Genomic DNA, 18345 nt, shown 5'->3' with positions numbered 1-18345 from the left:
CGTGACAAACTACTATAATAAAATTATGATCCTATTGCTAAAAAGGGTATGGCAGTGAGTCACATTTTCATTAAAAAAACACACGATCTGTCATCTCCTCGTCGTGGACATGATGACTGCTTATTTAAAGTGTAATAATGTGCAATAATAATAATCATCATAATAATTTAATGTGCAACTGGAAGTCATCAGCGGACTTGTGTTTCTTGAATTATTTCTTCCGAACCGTTAGATTCTTGCAAACCCACGTCATGCCATCCTGGAAAAAAAGACAATATGGTTGTAGGCTACTTACAATAGAGTTTGCATGTAGGTGCAGTATGAGTATATGGATAATGTCAATAAAACTGAATGAAAGAGTTGCAATCATTAATCCACTTGATATATGGGGTAGTCGTGTGTACATGTATGTGTGTGTATGTGTGTGCTTGTGTGTCTGGGATTGTTTGGATGAAGGATGACCAGTGTATAGAAAATATATATTTCATAATGTTTTTCAATCAATAGTGCGTACAATATAGGCCTACAGAAATATATATTTAAATCTTTTATTAAGATTTTCAAAGATATATAGTTATAGGCCTACAGAAATAATGTGTTATGTAAATATATATCTAAATCAAAGTCTTTAAAAAGTGTTATTTTTTTTTACTTTTTTTATTTGCCTTTTTTGAGGACCGTTTGCGTTACTTTTTAGTTATTATTGTTTGTTCTAACCTAATCCAAACTGAAAAGTACAGATGGGAAAATAAAAGTTAAAACACAAATAATTAATGAAATGAAATTCTCAGAAACATGAGAAGATATTTTGGTTTTGCAGCAAAGCTTGTCAGACATGTGAAACAAATAACACCTATTAAAAAAAAATCTATGCAATTCTATACCAACAAGAATTCAATATTAATATTTGTTAATAGTATCACGCTATGATGGGAAATTCCATTTCCATCCGCAGGATAATAGGATAGGATAGGAGAGGATAGGATATATTCTAGTCCAAAGTAAGCCTGCAGTTAAGTACCGTAAATTCCAGACTATAAGCCGCGGCTTTTTCCCCGTTTTTTGGGCTTTTTTGGCCCCTGCGGCTTATATAACGGTGCGGCTTATCTATGGATTTTTTCAGCAAAATAAAAAATAAAAAACGGAATTCTCTCTTCTTTAGCACTCTTTCTAACTATAAATCCACTTCTGTTTTAATTTCCTCTCTTGCCCTCTTTTCACCACACCGCGGACACTGTGTGCACTGTAAAAAAAAACACAGGTGGTGTTGTGTTATGTTGTTTTGTTGAAATGTTAATAAATGGGAGCTTCCTCAAACAGCCATCTCTTTCCCGACAATCCCCTCTGTGCACGAACCCTTACATATGGTAATTAAACATTAAAAAAAAAAAAAACATTAAAACACCCGCGGCTTAATAGTCCGGTGCGGCTTATATATGTAAAAAAAACAGTCAATTTTGCTGCTGCGGCTTATAGTCCGGTGCGGCTTATAGTGCGGAATTTACGGTACTGTGAAAATGAGAGAGGTGAAATATTTGTGGCCCTAGGGTCAAACGCATGTTTACAGGCTATAATTTATTGCTGATTTTCCATGTGATATGATACATGCCTTTGGCAGCGTGCTGAGAGATGCATTTTACTGCACACATTTAAGAGAAGCAGGAGACATTTGTCTCATGACTTCTATGGAAAGAGTGTCTGGTAAAAAGCCTTGTGCCCTCTGCTCATACAGCCACTGCTAACCAATGGAGGTTAGGCAGGAAAAGACTGAAACACATGCTGCTCTAGAGAGTGCCAAAGTCATCCCCACTTCCGGTTTAGGCATACACACCAAGAGATTTCATCTGCCATTCTTTTTTTCCATAGGCATTTCTTAAAATGCTTACAAAAAAACTACGTGATTCAACTACATTTGGAATCATGAGGCTATATAATAGAACATTTCACTCAGACCAAAACATAAAAAGATTTTTTTTTTTTATCCACAATTGTTTTAAGTTTTGGTCTGAGTGATATGTGCTGTATGGTCTCCCCTGATTCTAAATATAGGTGAATCTCTTGGTTTGACCAAGCAAAACTATTTTTACAAAATGTCTATGGAAAAATCAATAGCGGAGGAAAATTATTTGCTGCTTATGCCTAACCCGGAAATGGGCTTGCCTTTGGCTCTGTATAAATCAGGTTACCCCACACCAACAACACATCTAAGGTGCTCGTGGGTATGCTATGTGAGATCCTTTTCAGAACATCTATAATTATACAAAGCTACACCTCAGAATCATATCGCACATTTGAAAATGTAATAATTGGACTGGGATATGCTGTGTTTATTTGTATTTCAGTGTGGCGAGCGATGGATGACCTTTCCACCGGGGGGCGCAGCAGTGGAATACATACGGTGGTAGTAAAGCTTCTTTAAGCTTGAGAGGGATGATAGCATGCTAATCTGGGCGTGCTTATAAATAGTGTGGATAGTTTGAGCAGGGAGAGACTTAGTGTTAAGAGGCATCAATAGAGCATCAATTGCTTATCAGATCAGTACATATTAGCCAATAGCTAACCAGTGAGTTTAATGTTACATGTAGGCCTACAGAAGCAAAGTTAACAGTGTGTTCTTGGGGCAGTTGCGCGTCGTTATACTGTACCTCCTAATGCAGGGATATTCAACTTGCTTTGCCCGGGGGCCACTTTCGTGAAATGATAGACAATTTAGCAGCTAAATCATAGATTATTGAAAGATATTCCATATTCCAGACTGAAATGCTATAACAGAAGTGTGAGTATTGGCCAGAATTACATGAACATTTGGACACTTATTCAGCGGGTATCTTGCATGTTGCGTTCAGGTGCAATTCCATCGCGGGCCACACACTAGGCACTCTGAGCCCTCGGCGAGGGTTTTTGGAGCTCGGCGACGGCGATCGACCCCTGAGAACTCGCCGATGAGTCAATCAAGACACGTGCCAGAGATCTAGCAGGCTAAATATCTGGTCGTGTTGGGAGAGCCATCAACATGCTACAGCCAGACTTTGAACCAAGTCTATAGAACGACCCGTGCTGTGCGAGTGTGTGTTTAGAAAGAATAAAGCCGGTGTTGAGACTGCGTTTCACGTCGGGTATTCTCCTCGTGCCTGGTGAAATATCTAGTAACGTGCGATCCCCTGTCGCAGCTCAGTGAAAAACCACAACGACACAAAGCCTCCCGATGACAAGACAGCACGTTGTGTCGTGTGAGAGGAACGGCGACTGATGACCGCCGAGTAGTGTGTCCGAGCTTTAAGTGCACCTTCCAAAGTGGATTAGTTTGATTAGCTTAGCAGTTAGTGCTGCCTTTAAAGTGATAAACTGTGTGGTGGTTGCATGTTAGTTAGAGGCGTCATTAAACAAAAGGCCGTTTGATGTGAAGCAGTATATATAGCAACGGTTTATTTAAATCGAATCAAGTGTGTTTAGCTAAATGATCATTATTTCCAAAGTGGGTTCTTAGCCCATATACTGTATGACAGACATGAAAAATGCCTCTTCAGTATCCTTATAGTTAAAAGTGTGCCTTAGGTGAAACAGGAGCATTCATCCATTTAAGGTGATGATGTCACTGCTTAAACAGCCAATGAGGGACAAGACAATTTGGGCAAACTCCCAGGCTTCTCAACCAGATTGCAGGGTTGGCTGGTTCCACCCTTTCTCCAACCTTGCTTGTGCAGAGTGTATGCAGGCTGTGTGTGTGTGTGTGTGTGTGTGTGTGTGTGTGTGTGTGTGTGTGTGTGTGTGTGTGTGTGTGTGTGTGTGTGTGTGTGTGTGTGTGTGTGTGTGTGTGTGTGTGTGTGTGTGTGTGTGTACCTACCTGCACTCCCTCAACAGTGACTGCTGAGCAGGCCTGGATCTGCCACATGCGGTCCCGGATCGTGTGCAGGTGGAGACTTTGGGCCAGATCAGAGGCTGCAGCAGCTGTCGCCAGGTCCTGCTTGTTGGCAAAGATTAGCAGAGGCACAGCGGAGAGCGTCTCCTCCTCCAGCAACTCAGCCAGCTCCTGCGGGAAGAACAGACCAGAGAGGTCAGAGGAACATCATCAAATGGATTAGTGTTCATTTTGGCTACTTTTTAGCTTTAAATTGCCTCCAAAATCCATAGAACATACAGTTAAAACGAGCCTTGATTGTAGACTGTGTAATTGGATATAATAATCTCACAATGAAAACGCTTGTTTAACCTTCAAACATGTTTCCTAGTCATCTGAAAAGTAATCACATATAAAAAGAAGTGTTATTGTATTATGAGATGTTTTCAAGTAGTATCTGTAACGGATAGTCACTGAGTTTTTGAATTAATGTAACACCATCACATGTTATTATTACTCTCCAAAAACACATACTTGCCCACAGATAAATAGAAGATGGAAGAAGTAAATGACATCTTACCAGGCTCGTCTCTTCAAACCGTCTCCTGTCTGAGCTGTCAACCACATAGATCTGCAAAAATGATAGTCAGATATTAACGCCATAAAAAGGACCGACATTACTATATCGCAAAGGCTATCAGATGTCAGATTCATTTACGATTCATGATCTAGCAACTGAGCAAATATTATCTGATTGTATGCAAACCCAATGATGTTTCAAGTCCTCTGTAAGTTTTTAGCTATTTTTTCGCCTGTCGCCGAATGCACTTTTTATGCTCTTTTTGAAAAGTTTAGTTGTGATGCTTTTAAATGTCTATTTTATCCTCTTCTTTTATTCTTTTATTTTCTTGTGTCATCCATTTTATGTGAAGCACTTTGAATTGCCTCTGTGTATGAAATGTGCTATACAAATAAACTTGACTTGACTTGACTTGACTTACGAGTGCCAATCGCAACGAGGAGTATATAAGCAGCGCTCCCCCCAGCGGCTCGACCTACCAGCACATCTGTGTTCTCAAAGTAATTCCTCCAGTAGGGACGGATCTTGCGCTGGCCTCCGATGTCCCAAACGTTCAACTTGAAGCCAGAGGATTGAACGCACTTTATATTGAAGCCCTGTGGAGGGAAGAGATGGGAAAAGTACTTTACTTTGAAAAGTACTTTGAAAAGTAGGTGTGAAACTAAAATCACATTTGCTTGTAGAAATAGGTTTGTTTGTTTGGATAACGAGGACAAGTTGATTTATTTGTAAAGACTAGGCCTTCACACTGTGACCAGCCCAGTGTGTGTGTGTGTGTGTGTGTGTGTGTGTGTGTGTGTGTGTGTGTGTGTGTGTGTGTGTGTGTGTGTGTGTGTGTGTGCGCGTGCGTGCGCGTGTGTGCGTGCGCGTGCATGCATGTGTGTGTCTGTTGTGTACTTACTTGTGTGGGGGTGATGTGGCTGATATCCTCTGCGGCCAGCTGTTTAAGCAGGGTGGTCTTGCCGGCGTTGTCCAGCCCGAGCAGCAGTAACCGCACCTCCTGCTCTGGAGAGTGCTTCATCCTCCGAAGAATAGACAGCAGTCCCTGCCAAGTGGGACAATTCACACGCACATGCGTGTGCGCGCACGCACACCACACACGCACACACACACACACACACACACACACACACACACACACCAGACACACACACACACACACACACACACACAAGAGTCGCTCTTTGTAATTTATACTCGCACGCCCTTGTCAAGCTGACATTCGTCCATGTATGTGTAGGTAAGCTGCCGCCGACAAAGTCCAAAACTCAAGGCTCACATTGAAGCACATTCAAAACTAAAGGCAGAGGTCAAATCCAGCACAGTGTTGTAAGTTGTAACAGAGCCCAGGCTTAAAGGGATACACCACTTTTTTGGAAGTTGAGCTCATTTGCTAATGCACATAGTCTTTTTGGAAGGAAAGTAGTGCCGGCTACCTATTTTCCTTCCAAAAAGACCAATTATACAGTATGCCTTTTGGATTCATATTTCATCGTGTGGTGAGTACCCGAAGCACAACATTTTGGCGCTGTGAGACGTGTGTTTTGGCAGATTTTTAACAGCTGTACCATTAGCCTCCATTCTATGGCGATACTAACTAACGTCACGACTGTAGCTCACTGTAAACTGAGCGGACAGTGCCGGTAAGGCATGGTGTATCTTGGTTATGTGGGGGGGGGGATGTGGCAAATGAGCTAAAAAAAAAGTGGTGTATCCCTTTAAGCTGTACCAGTTAAGGCTTGAATAAACCAGCAGGTCTCTCCACCAATCATCACCAGAGGCCAGCCTGGTGCTAGGTATTGGCAGATTGAGCTATAAGAGGAACCAGAGGTTACACTCTCACCCCACAACAACAGTCACTTAAGAGCACAGATTTAGCTGTTAGCCTTTTGCAGTATATAGAGGGCCAAAAAGCTACAGCGGGTCAGCCAAGCTCAGGCAGGTGCACAGTGAGGCTCGTGTCCAGAGTGCTGTGAGGAACGCGCTGGCTCGAGCCGTCGACACCGCAGAGAGGAGAATGCTGTCACTGCACTCTGAGAGCCAACACCATCCTGGACCTGGCCTGTATCAGTAACTTGTCTTTCTCCGATACGGAATGTCCTTGAGATTCCATTGATTGATGCTCCAAGTAGCCCAGATAAAGGTTTTATGAACGATTGAGAGTGAATAATTTGATGAAGAGCTACAGTAGCCTAATCATCAATATAAAGAGCAAAGCTGTTTGTTTTTTTTTTAATAAAGACTGCTTGCCAGACCAATCATTCAGGCATCACAGACAGACAGCAATAAAGACTCCCAGGCGGAATTTCAAGGACAGCCATTATGATTGTCAGCCGCATCATTAGCTCATTGTTGCCATTATCAGGCTTATGTAGCCTATGACAGCACACTAGTTACAAAACCGTTAGCAGCCAAACGTTATAGCTAATTCGCCCTATTATAGCTAGCCCAAGACATCTAGCCTACAGATACCCACAAACTGATCACTCACCATGTTTCCCTTCCCTTGGTTGATGTTGTGGTTCTCTGCTCAGCTGAATGGATTACCATCTTCCAATCTCCATGCTCTGCTGCTCGCAACAGCAGCTGTCAAGTTCTGTTGCTATGGCAACCGTTACGTCAACGTAAACAACGTGACCCAGCTGGGCGTTTCTGGCACTAGACCTAAAAAAGGAATACAATAAATAAACAAACAAACAAACAAACAAACAAACAAACAAACAAATGAATAAATAAATGCACTCGTAAAAAATAAATAATGAAAGCAATATGTTGTCATTTAAAGTTTATGAAATGAATTTGGGGAAGTTATCAAAGGTTTTAATTTTCCATCGTTACATTTGTTTTGCTATGGGAATTGTATTAACTGCAGAAATGTATCTGACTACAGTAAATAAAACTCACTTTAAATCCACACTTGTTAGCTTTGAATTGAAAGACACGGCAGCAGCGCCCTCTGGAGACAGGTTCAGCAGCACAGCTGACTGCTTCAGTGTCTCAAGACAAGGAGGACAACAAAACATGTCCGAGTGCGTAACGGTTCGCAAAATGAGGAGGCTACACTGCTGCTAACCCCCACAGCCCAGCAGCCATCACCCCGGCCCGGGCCGCCGCAGTCCTCTCGGAAGCCGTCGAGGAGTCGATCAACTGCTGTATGATTCCCGTCGTGTTCACGGCCATCAACCCAGGAAGATGCCACAGAAAACACTGGGATCCATTGTAGGTCTGCTCTGTACCGGGACCTGTCTGGTGCAGGTAAGCCGGCGCTGAGGCCCATAGGGGCGGCAGCGTTTTCAGCGCAGGCCGCGGCTCTCAGCTGGAAGTAGGCCTTCAGCTGAGCCTCTCTCACAGTCTCCTCCACAAAGGAAACTGGGCACGGCTGGTGGCCGGTGACGTCAGTCTCGATAGACACGCTTTTATTTAGATTTCGGCACTTGTGATATTGATAACTTAAGACGAGACCAAACGAGTATTTTTCACTCTTATTTTCAGTTTGGTTCAAGGGCGCCAAGATTAACGTGAACGTAGCTGTTGCTCACTGGTACCCGGCCGGACACCGGCGAACTGTCGTGGTGTTTAGCCAAGCAGGGCTTGATGCCTAGTAGCACAATTGGGTTTCTTTTACGTTGCTTTCCTGTTTCCAAATAAATGCATGCGAAGTTACATCCACACTGCGTTTAGATTTAATTTTAGCAGAACATTTAACGCTATAACACAGTTGTTTTACGCACTGACCTCATGCCAAGTTAAGCGTTATGGACGGTAGCCTATAACGTTACATGGCTACCCAGCCAGTTTGTGAGATGTTGTTGCTTATTTAACGCAACACCAACAGTTCTGCCAAGTTTTGATTTGACTTCGAGTGAGATTGCCCCCCCCCCCCAATAAAATGAATTATTGAGGTAAATTGACCCACTCGACCTGTTCTTTTTGCTAATTTTTGTTTATTGCATAGCATTTCTATACTCCAGATATTACACATTTTTCTTCATAGGATAAGAGAGATCTATGGTCCTCACCTAGTCGCTCCCGTCATCCCACACTCCCCATTTTCTCTCAAGTCTAATCTAAATAGAAGTCATATCTGAATAATCATCTTACAGAACCAGAAGCCAAAGTTTTTCACCTTGGGACCCAAAAGAGACATTTGGAGTGAGAAATAGGAGCTGTGGAGTGAGAGAGTGAGAAGAGGGTAATTTGAGTGAGTCTCACTCTCAATGAGTGAGAGTTGGTTGGTAGCTATGAAATATTAATATGACGAATGATAGACTTAAAATGAGTACAGAAATGTGTGAAAAAATACATGACAGTCGAGTGGCACGAATGAAGTGAACCTCGTCACTGTGAACTTGCACATTTTCTTGTTTACTTGTATGACAGAGTATTTAACTAAACCATAAACATGGCCTTTGTGTGTGTGTGGGTGTGTGTGGTATGCGTATGTGTGGGCGTGTGTGTGTGATGTGTGTGTGTTCTAGGGAAAAGAGTTCTGTTTTGGGGTAAACAATGAGCAGTACCGCTGTGAGATGGGCTACTGCTGCGGGGAGACGGAGTGCTGCACCTACTACTATGAGCTGTGGTGTAAGTCTCTCACAATTGTCTTCTTATTTATAGTTCTTTTTGTCATTTTCTATTGGTTTCGGATTTCAATTCAAAATGCCATTTAATCACAGAATAAAATGTCACCAGCAAAAACGTATTTAAAAGTTATGTTTTGAGAGAGAGAGAATTCTGGTTTTAACACAATATTTATGATACCACATTAAAATATAGGAATGATCACAGTAATATTTAGCAGCATACTATGTCACCTCCACCCTGGACTACTTTCATTTATTAAGACATTGATTTTTTGTAACAAGTTACATGGTGATGAAGCAATAGTAAAAACAGTTAGGCTTACATCACTTGCATATAATAGATAACGCTTCCTTTTACAGTCCCCTAATTACTAACTAAGTATTTACCCCGGTAAATAATGGTAATTATACTATATTATTGGGTAATTACCACTGGTAAATACTATAAGTACCAGGTAAATAAGTATCTACCTGGTAAATATATGGTAAATTATAAAGTAAAGTAAAATTAAAGTAAAGTATATTATTGGATAAGTAACAGGTAAATAAATATATACCGGGTAAATACATAGTAATTAGGGGACTGTAAAAGGAAACGTGACTATAATATTATGATATGAATGTATGATACTGATACATTAGATGAACATTGATTGAAGGTATTTTATCTAAAAGCTGAATCTGGCCTACAATCTTCTCAATAGGTCTAACAATATGGTGGAATTACTTCTAATCGTTTTAATTGCTCGTTTGGTTGTTGCCACCTGTTCAGCTCAATGTATGTTTTCTGGGTCATAACAAGTCCCCCCATCCGGGCGTCCGGGTAGTGTAGCGGTAGATTCCCTGCCCAGTACCTACCAACACAAGGATCGCAGGTTCGCGTCCACGTGTTACCTCCGGCTTGGTCGGCGTCCATACAGGCACGATTGGCTGTGCCTGAGGGAGGGAAGCCGGATTGGGCATATGTGTCCTGGTCGCTGGCTGCAGTAGCGCCCCCTCTGGTCGGTCGAGGCGCCTGGTCAGGTTGGAATGGAACTGGTGGGAATAGCGTGATCCTCCCACGTGCTACGTCCTGCCGGTGAAGCTCCCCCTGTCAGGTGAAAAGAAGTGGCCGGCTACTGTGCATGTGTCGGAGGAAGCATGGTGCTAGTCTCGGCTCTCCCCAGATCGGCAGAGGGTGGAGCAGCGACCGGGGCAGCAACTAGGGCAGGAGAGGGGGAATTGGGCAATTATGAGAATGGGCAAAAATCAGAAAAATAATTTTTTTTAAAAGTCCCCCATCCCTGCCTTCTTTAGCTTGAGCCCCTCCCACATTTATAAGCGCTCAGGCTCAATCATTATGATGGAGGAATAGCCACTTGTAAAGATTGAACATTTCTCTGCCTCTCAAATTACCTCGGGAGGTAAGAAAGAAACACCATGTATTTATTTACACACTTAAAGGCCTTTATCTCGATGTTCAGTAGTCCACTCTAAACAAAGAAACTTGACGTTGACCACCGGTGTGTGTATTTATTTTATGATGTGTGCTGCTACCCACTAACAGCTAAACAGCTGGCTGCTAAGAACAGAGGCTACCACTTCACTACATCGTCGCTGGAGTCATATTGCTGCCTTCTGCTATCTGATGAACGGCCACAGTAGTCACAGAGGCCATTTACACCTGGCGTTAACATGTGTTTTCTGTGATCAGATTGCAATCAGATTGTGTTTTATCACTTGAAATGCCAGGTGTAAACACCCCCAAAACGCATTGAAGATGGATTGCAATCTGATCGGCCAAACCACCTCCGAAGGTGGTCAGGGATGCATTGTGTACACATTGAACACAAGTGTAAATGCAATGTGTCCTCTCAATCTGGATACAGCAATTGTATGCGGATTGAGAGGACAACCATTTCTGCAATCTGATTGCAATCAGATTGCAGAAAATGCATGTTAACGCCAGGTGTAAATGGAATCAGGCTGAAGTGATAAAATACAATCTGATGGCAGAAAACGCATGTTAATGCCAGGTGTAAATGGCCTCACTATCTACTCAAACTACCACCCCCTCCTAGGTTGTTTAGGACAGTGGTTCTCAATGTGGGGTCCAGAAGATGTCTGAATTATTAAACTTCACACAATTATTTAATTCACAAGAAGTGAACAGTTAGAGAATGTGAGAATGACTGTTCTGACCTAATAGATTGTCATGGATCTTTTTGGACAGGGTCTGTCTTTTGCTTTTGATTTAGATTCCTTATCCGCCTTCGCGCCTGGAAGGGGGGAGGGTTAAGTGTTTCTCCTGCTGGAAAAATATTTGGTGACCACAGAAGCTTTCTTTGTTATCAAAGTGAAAAAACAAGGAACTGAAAAAAAAATCACTTTTGAATTGACTCAGTGGGGTAGATGTGATCTTACTGTGCGGCTTCCGCACGGTAATTTGCTTGGCTAAAAGTATTTGTTGCCAACGTGGCAACTTTTTATTAGACCCAGTGACTTTTCTGACTGACTATTTTTTTATAGACGGTTTTAACTTGACAACAAAAACATTCTAAATTGAACCCCCGCTCACGTCCTGTTGCAGTGTTTGCTATGGACATAAAAGAAAAAAAAACATTTCAAGTGCAGGACTGACCATTCCGTGAAAACCGTCTATACAGCTGAGCGGCGAAAAACAAAAGTAACGATGTCGAGTGAATATTTCTGCAGTTTGCCGAATGCTGAGAAAAAGGAAGTGCTGTGGGGTTGCGCTCTGGTGAAAACCGTCTATACCGCTAAGTGACTACCAACACATCTAACTACTTTTTACGCCCGTGCCATAGGGGAAATGTGAATGCGTCTTTACTCCAAAAGCAATGCTGTATTGAAGGTGTCCCTCCCGCCCTCCCTCACAGGGTTCTGGCTGGTATGGACCCTGATCATCATGCTGAGCTGCTGCTGTGCCTACCGACACCGGCGGGTTAAGATGCGTCTGCAGCAGGAGCAGCGGCAACGGGAGATCAGCCTCATGGCCTACCAGGGTGCCTCGAGCTCCTTCATCTCTCCTCCACCGCTCAATCTAAGTGAGTAGTCTTCGGGGGGTGCCATTTAACTAATCGAATTTCTGCGGTGATGACATTATTATTATTGTTATTACTAACATCAGCAATCACCTCGAACACATTGAAGATTTCCACTGGTATTAAAGGAACAGTCCGCCGATTTTCAAACAGCGTTGTATCATTACAAAACCAGTAGTATATCTGAAAAGTTTGAACTGACCAGTTTTGCAGGCAAATAGAACAAATAACAACAAAATAAAATAGAACAAAAAATAAATATAACTTGAGTTCAGAAAAAATATCATATATACACAACATGCTGTCTATAACTTAAAAAAGACCAAATAAAAAAATATCTGCAATATCGGCCAACATATCAGCCGATACCGATATATCGGCCGATAATATCGGTGGACCGATATATCAGCTCTATTTTTCGCTTCCAGTTTTCCAAGAAAGATTTTTACGGGACTACCTTTGTAGTCTGGTAAAGGGGGTACTGGATTGAGAAATCAGGGAAAGGGGGTACTGCTGCTGAAGCCCCAAAACGTTTGAGAACCACTGATGTAGGCACCTCTAGTAGTGTGGGTGGAACTAGATGAGAAGAGGGGGAGATGTTTGGCTTCTCTGAAGAAAGGAGGAGGAGGAGGGAAACCTTGACATCTCTGTGAGGAGAGGCAAACACAGGCGTTTCTCAGTGGGGGGATGGTGTTGGAAAAGTGCCCGAATCTCTCTGAAGGATATTAAAAAAAAAATGTTGCTGACGTACAAGAGAGGACTCCTGGGTTGTCAGTCCCGGCATCTATAAGCAGAGGATCATTTCTTCTCAGAGAGGAAAGGGCAGATGTCTTCTGTTTCCTGTGAAAACACGCGTGATGATGATGCGTGGTTGTCTTAACCTCCACAACTCTTAAATGTCATGTGTTCTCTGGCAGCTTTCTCTTGTAAGCTGTGAGTCTCTCGCTGTGTTTGAACAGAGTTTAGTGCGCTTAGGCATTAAAAGAGTAAAATAGAGATGGCGATTGTTGCCTCAGTGTACTTTTCAGATGCCTTGGACGTCTCATGTCTTCCACCATTGCAGTCCTATGGGACAACATGTTTAGCTTGTTATTATATTCTACACACAATTATTGAGCATTTTGTCTTTTTAGATCAGGTCAATGGACTCAGGAGTTGTGACCAGTGTTGTAGTAAATCGAGTCACTATATCTCGAGTCTCGAGTCCTCAGTGTGGAGTCACCAAATAAGAGTCGGGGTCGAATTTGAGTCGAAGCCCCGCCCCCATTACCTGAGTCCGAGTCCAGAGTTACTGAACACTGGTTGTGACTGTGAGACACAATATCTTCGGAGGTGACACAATATTTTCTTACGTTGACAACTAGGATTCTTATCTTTCTTAATATACAACATTGGAATAATTCAATATTGCTCAGTTTTGGGGATCATGTGCATTGATGGCATATACATGAGGAAATTGACTGGTGCATGGAGGTTTACCTTTTTGGAATTTCTTTCAGTCAAATAATAACATAAAATACGAAGTACCAAAAACCAATAATAAATAATAATACCAAGGCACTGGCAACTATGGTCCCCGGGCGCTGTACTGTGGCTGCCCACTGCTAGGAGCCCTAGTATAGGATGGGTCAAATGCAGAAGATACATTTCCCCATGGCGATAATAAAGTATACAAATACAAAATACAGGTTTCAGGGATTTGTCTGAAGTTTGCCAGTGACCCTGGTATGAGACTAGATGAAAATATAACACTATTTGGAAATACAGTTGCAAAATGTGTTTTAGAAAATAACATAAGAATGCAAACAACATTATAACTGAAGATTTGATTGCCCATGATTTTTGAAGACGTGCAGGTGGTGCACTGACAATATTCTGAGTGGGCCAGATTATATTTTGGGGGTCATTAGGGCAATGGCGTGTCCTCCTAGACTCTAGGTGGTAACAAGGTGTCCTCTAGGACCTAGAGGACGCCTTGTTAGTGTAATGAGGAGGTTAGCAGATATACAGCTCTCTGGTAATGAAGCTGAAGCTGAAGTTTGTGTATTTGCTGACTTCCAGGGTTCTGGAACGACTGCAAGCTTCCCGACTACGAAGAGGTGGTCGGCCATCCGCCGACGCCCCCGCCGCCTTATTGCGAAGTCCCGCCTGAGACGACGACGACTCCAGGACTCCTCCCACCACCGGCCGGCCAATCGGAAGCCGCTCTGGTACTCCGGGGGGAGGCGGAGCCGACGGCGGACCACCCCCAGGCCTCGGGGGCGTCGGTAGACCAGGAACCAGCCTCGTCGGCGCCCAGCCAAGCCCCGTGTCTGGCAGAGGAGGAGGAGGAGGCGGAGTCTTCGGCTTCGGCGGCGGCGGCAGAAGAGGACGAGGAGCTGGTCACTCGACGCCGCCACGTGACGGGCGACTCGGGGATCGAGGTGTGCGTCTGCCAGCTGGACGTAGACGAAGGCTCGGGGCTGGAAGAGGAGGAGAGCGAGGAGGAGCATCAGCGGGTGTGCCAGGGCGCCGGAGGGGACTGCTGCTCGTCCGGGCACCAGCAGCAGCAGCAGCACACCTTCGGACATAAAGAGCGCACGGCCGCCGAGACCCCCAGCACCAGCACTGGAGACCACATGGTGTGACCCCCCCCCCCTCCACGAGCCCTACCACCAAAACCAACTAACCAGCCAACCAGTCTGGCTTTCTGCTTCTTCACACCGGGTGACACAAGAGAGCTATTGTTGTCGTCATTACAGTGACTGTCTGTGTTTTGGTTGCTTCAACTGTCACATAGACACGCCTTTAAAATGACGATGATGAGGACTACCCCTCAACACATCATGATGAAGGAAGACGAAGAATTCATTGTGTGGATAAAATCATGGTTAATTTTTTTTTATATATCTTTGGATGGTTCTTCTTGCTTTTGTTTCTTTTTTCTTTTTTTTTGCTACGTGGGGAAACCAGCGAAACATAACGTCGATGCTCCGTTTGGAATGGATGGACTAGGTGTTGGAGAGAGCTTCATCGTTTGGAATGGATGGACTAGGTGTTGGAGAGAGCTTCATCGGCCGGCGAGAAGACAGGGCAGTAATTGATTGTGACTGACTACCTTGGTCAGAACTTTACGGGCCATCCTGCTGCCCTGACATTTCACTTCTGATGGGACGTCCCGCTAACGGCACACCCTCCCCCTCCTCCCCACAACCGCTAAGCAGAGGTCAGAAACAACCCCTAAGAAGACCTAAGGATGATACTGGACAATTCAACAACAGCACACACATTTTCTTTTCCTAATGCTTTACATGTGTGTGGTTGAGCGTTTGTGTGTGTGTGTGTGTGTGTATATCAAATGTAGGGCACAGCTGCATGGTGATGTCAGCTCTGAGCTCATAGCAGCCAGCATCTAGTTTCTTCTCATGTGAAGTCCATGGGACGTTTTGTACGCAGAGTGGTGGGGAAGACCGCCTCCTAACACAGCAGAGGAGAGGATTCCCCCGCCTCCTCTCCCCAACCCGTAACGCGGTCAGCCCAGCTCTGTAGTCAACACCTGACCTGACTGTGGTGGGACAGGAGGGACTATATGATGTATTTGTGTGTGTGTATGTGTATGTGATCTCTCCACTTTGACGCGTGACTGCATGACATTGAAGTCCACTAGCCAAAAGTAACGTTATTATTCCATGGCTGTGCCACCCAAGTTTTTGTCAATAATAAAAAAAGCCTCCTGGTGGCCGTGTGCTTGTGTGTTTTCATGCGTTAGACCATAGTGTGTAATAGTGTCTTCAGCACCGTTTTTGAAGGACTTTCTGCTCCTCGTTTCTACTAGACGACTGTGTAGTTACGATGTTGAAAACGCAGGGTGCGCTTGCTTAAAATTGTCTTTGTATTTCATATCCTTTTCTGCTTTTGACGTCACAATAATTGGCGTTAGTGGCATCAACGCTCCTGGCCGGGGGTGCTACAGTTTAACTAGTGAGTGTTAGACGTTTTAATGCAGTATGGAAGGGTGGAGTCTTATATATAGTGTGTGTATATCTTCAAAGTGCCCTATATAGCCTCTGGTGGAATGGAGACGTACATCCAGCACCAGTTTTTATACCACTTGATTAATAAGAAAAAGCACTGGTATTTTTGCATGAGGCATGATTTTTGGCGTGTTTGTTGAGAAATAGTGAAATAGTTTTGCAATTACTTTCAAGATTTCCATCTGCTGACCAGCTAGCTTGACCCCCATATGTGTCCCCCCAAATATGACACCATGCTAACAGTGGCTACACGAACTCAGTACGCGGGTGTTGGGCTTCGGGACTTGACCGACGTTTAAGTATAGATGTCCTGGATCTAGTTTCATTGTGTTGTAATGCAGTGCTGGGGTAGCTAAGCTAGTTAGCATGTAGCAGTCTTCTTGGCTCGCCGCGGCCTCCGTAGCACTCGGCAATGTGAGAGATTTGCGATGGTATTTTCCATTGGCATCAGAGAGGGAGAGAGAGGGCACTGGGGGAGTGGAGTGGAGGCGCTGCTGCTGTGCGCATGTGCAGCCACTGTTGGCACAGCTGCAGATGTTGTTGTGATAGCGGCACGCTCCTCGCTGGTGTTTGTGTCGGTTGCCCGGCAACGGCATTATGTCTCAAGGCAGAGTGGTGGAAGTGGGTGTCGTCAGTCAGATAGGAGAACCATCGCAAAGCCGCAAAGCATTTGTTTTTCTCTTTATTTGTTGCAAGATGACAGCTTTTTGGTTTGAACTAAACAGATAAATCGGTAAAAAAGAAATATCTAAATTTTTGTTTCTTTGGACCATCGTTCAACAACAGAAGTTGTCTTTCCATAATCTGTTCTGATATTGTGCGTCAAAATGAGCACATGTGTTAACACTCAGGTCAGATAGTCACTCTCTTTCACGGAAATACACACACTGACTCACTGCTCCAGCTTGGCCTTTATCACGGTCATCATGTAAGAATCTATGGTGCAACAAATGTTCTGTGTTCGAGATCAAGCTAATCCTAAACATCTCTATAAACATGGTGCTGCGTCTAGCTTTTGAAGTTAGCGTTTGTCACCCCTCTTTCCTGCGCTCGAATGTCTTGGTGTGTATGGATGTAATCTTGCAAAAATTATGAATTTGATGGAGGTAGAATTTGATGTTTGTTTGTTTGTTTGCTTGTTTTGTTTTGAAGCTTTAGAGACACACGACACTGGGCCCTGCCTGCACCCAAAATGTGTCATAGTACAATATCGGCTTGCCTCTCTGAACGGTCCCGTCTGCTATTTGGTGTCCCCATGGGCCCTTTCCTCCCCCTAGCGGCAGCCCTGAGCACTGCGCTGGCTGTGTGTGTTTCTTGTTAGTGTCTTTGAGCCAAACACATTGTTGTTGTGGCAAGGGCTTGGGAAAACAACACGACATTCTTAAAGAGCCATTTCACCAAATATACGCGGTTAAGTCAATTAAGTACCTAAAACGCGTCAACACGAGAGACAATACTGTCCCTGTCCAAATGATTCATTTTCACATTCAATTATGTGAATGAACTAGGACTCCTCAAACAGGTTGTTTTGAAATTGTGCTGTAGTTTTTCCGATCGAATCTGTCAGAGTTTTACGTATGAAATATGTTTAAGGCTTCATGCGTGAAAGAGATCCTCCTTATTGTCACTAGGCTGATGATGACGAGGAACTGAATTGGTGCTTTTGGGGGAACGTGTTGATTTGGGATTGTCAGCATGACAGCGGCTGTGAAAAGTTTGTAGTCCCAGATATGAAAACCACACTAAACATGGCAATGAAATGCGTTGTGAAGATCACATTTTTGATGAAGACACCTTAAACCGCTTTGCTTCATCACTAGAGAGCAGATGTTGTGGTCATGGAGCTGCACGATTAAAACTAGCCTGTGTGAAGTGGAGATAGTTGTGCTGCCTGTGTGGAAATGCCTTATTAGAGTCGATATAGTTGAAGTCATTTTGTGATGACCTTATACTCAACAATAGGTGATTTGATTGTTTCTGATTTGTGATTTACAAGCAAGTCAAGTCTGTGTGTGTCATTCCAATCCAAGCATGCTTGTTTCAGAGCACAGCGGCGTTTTGTGCTCAGTAGATATAGAGAGTTTGTCACGAGAAGACCTGCTCACTTGGTTAGAAAAGGATGTGGCTTCTTGTAAAGTGTGGTAAACCCACACAGATGTTGTAGAACCTGAGGGGTTTTAGTTACAGGGGGTGTTGTGCAAAATCAGAAATACTGCGTGCGTCTGCTAGTTTAGTTGTGGCACAGTTGGGAGTTGTCCAGAGACCTTTGAGTTTGCGCTCACTCCTGTTT

At 43.7% G+C, this 18345-nt stretch overlaps 2 protein-coding genes across 3 annotated transcripts; one reads left to right on the top strand and one right to left on the bottom strand.

The window, feature by feature from the left end:
- Window positions 1–211: 211 nt before the first annotated feature.
- On the bottom strand, window positions 212–7598 carry LOC310795359 (ADP-ribosylation factor-like protein 3; the record flags this gene model as incomplete). The annotated part of the gene is made up of 6 exons (XM_083657393.1): window positions 212–259; window positions 3845–4030; window positions 4419–4469; window positions 4898–5014; window positions 5320–5463; window positions 7515–7598. 6 exons carry the CDS (start codon window positions 7596–7598, stop codon window positions 212–214), a joined length of 630 nt encoding a protein of 209 aa, XP_083513519.1.
- On the top strand, window positions 7437–16450 carry wbp1 (WW domain binding protein 1). Of its 2 annotated transcripts, none has more exons than XM_083657690.1 (4): window positions 7437–7637; window positions 8897–8999; window positions 11878–12045; window positions 14104–16450. In XM_083657690.1, the coding sequence occupies exons 1-4, from the start codon at window positions 7611–7613 to the stop codon at window positions 14667–14669; spliced, it is 864 nt and encodes a 287-aa protein (XP_083513816.1). In that variant the 5' UTR covers window positions 7437–7610; the 3' UTR covers window positions 14670–16450. The 2 variants fall into 2 exon arrangements, with proteins under 2 accessions (XP_083513816.1, XP_083513815.1); XM_083657689.1 differs by having other exon boundaries at window positions 7437–7673.
- Window positions 16451–18345: the final 1895 nt, after the last annotated feature.

The sequence above is a fragment of the Poromitra crassiceps genome, assembly GCF_964638095.1.
Source record: "Poromitra crassiceps genome assembly, chromosome: 21".
NCBI lineage: Eukaryota > Metazoa > Chordata > Actinopteri > Beryciformes > Melamphaidae > Poromitra > Poromitra crassiceps.
The sequence above is the reverse complement of the archived record's forward strand: the minus strand, read 5'-3'. Positions and strand labels throughout refer to the sequence as shown.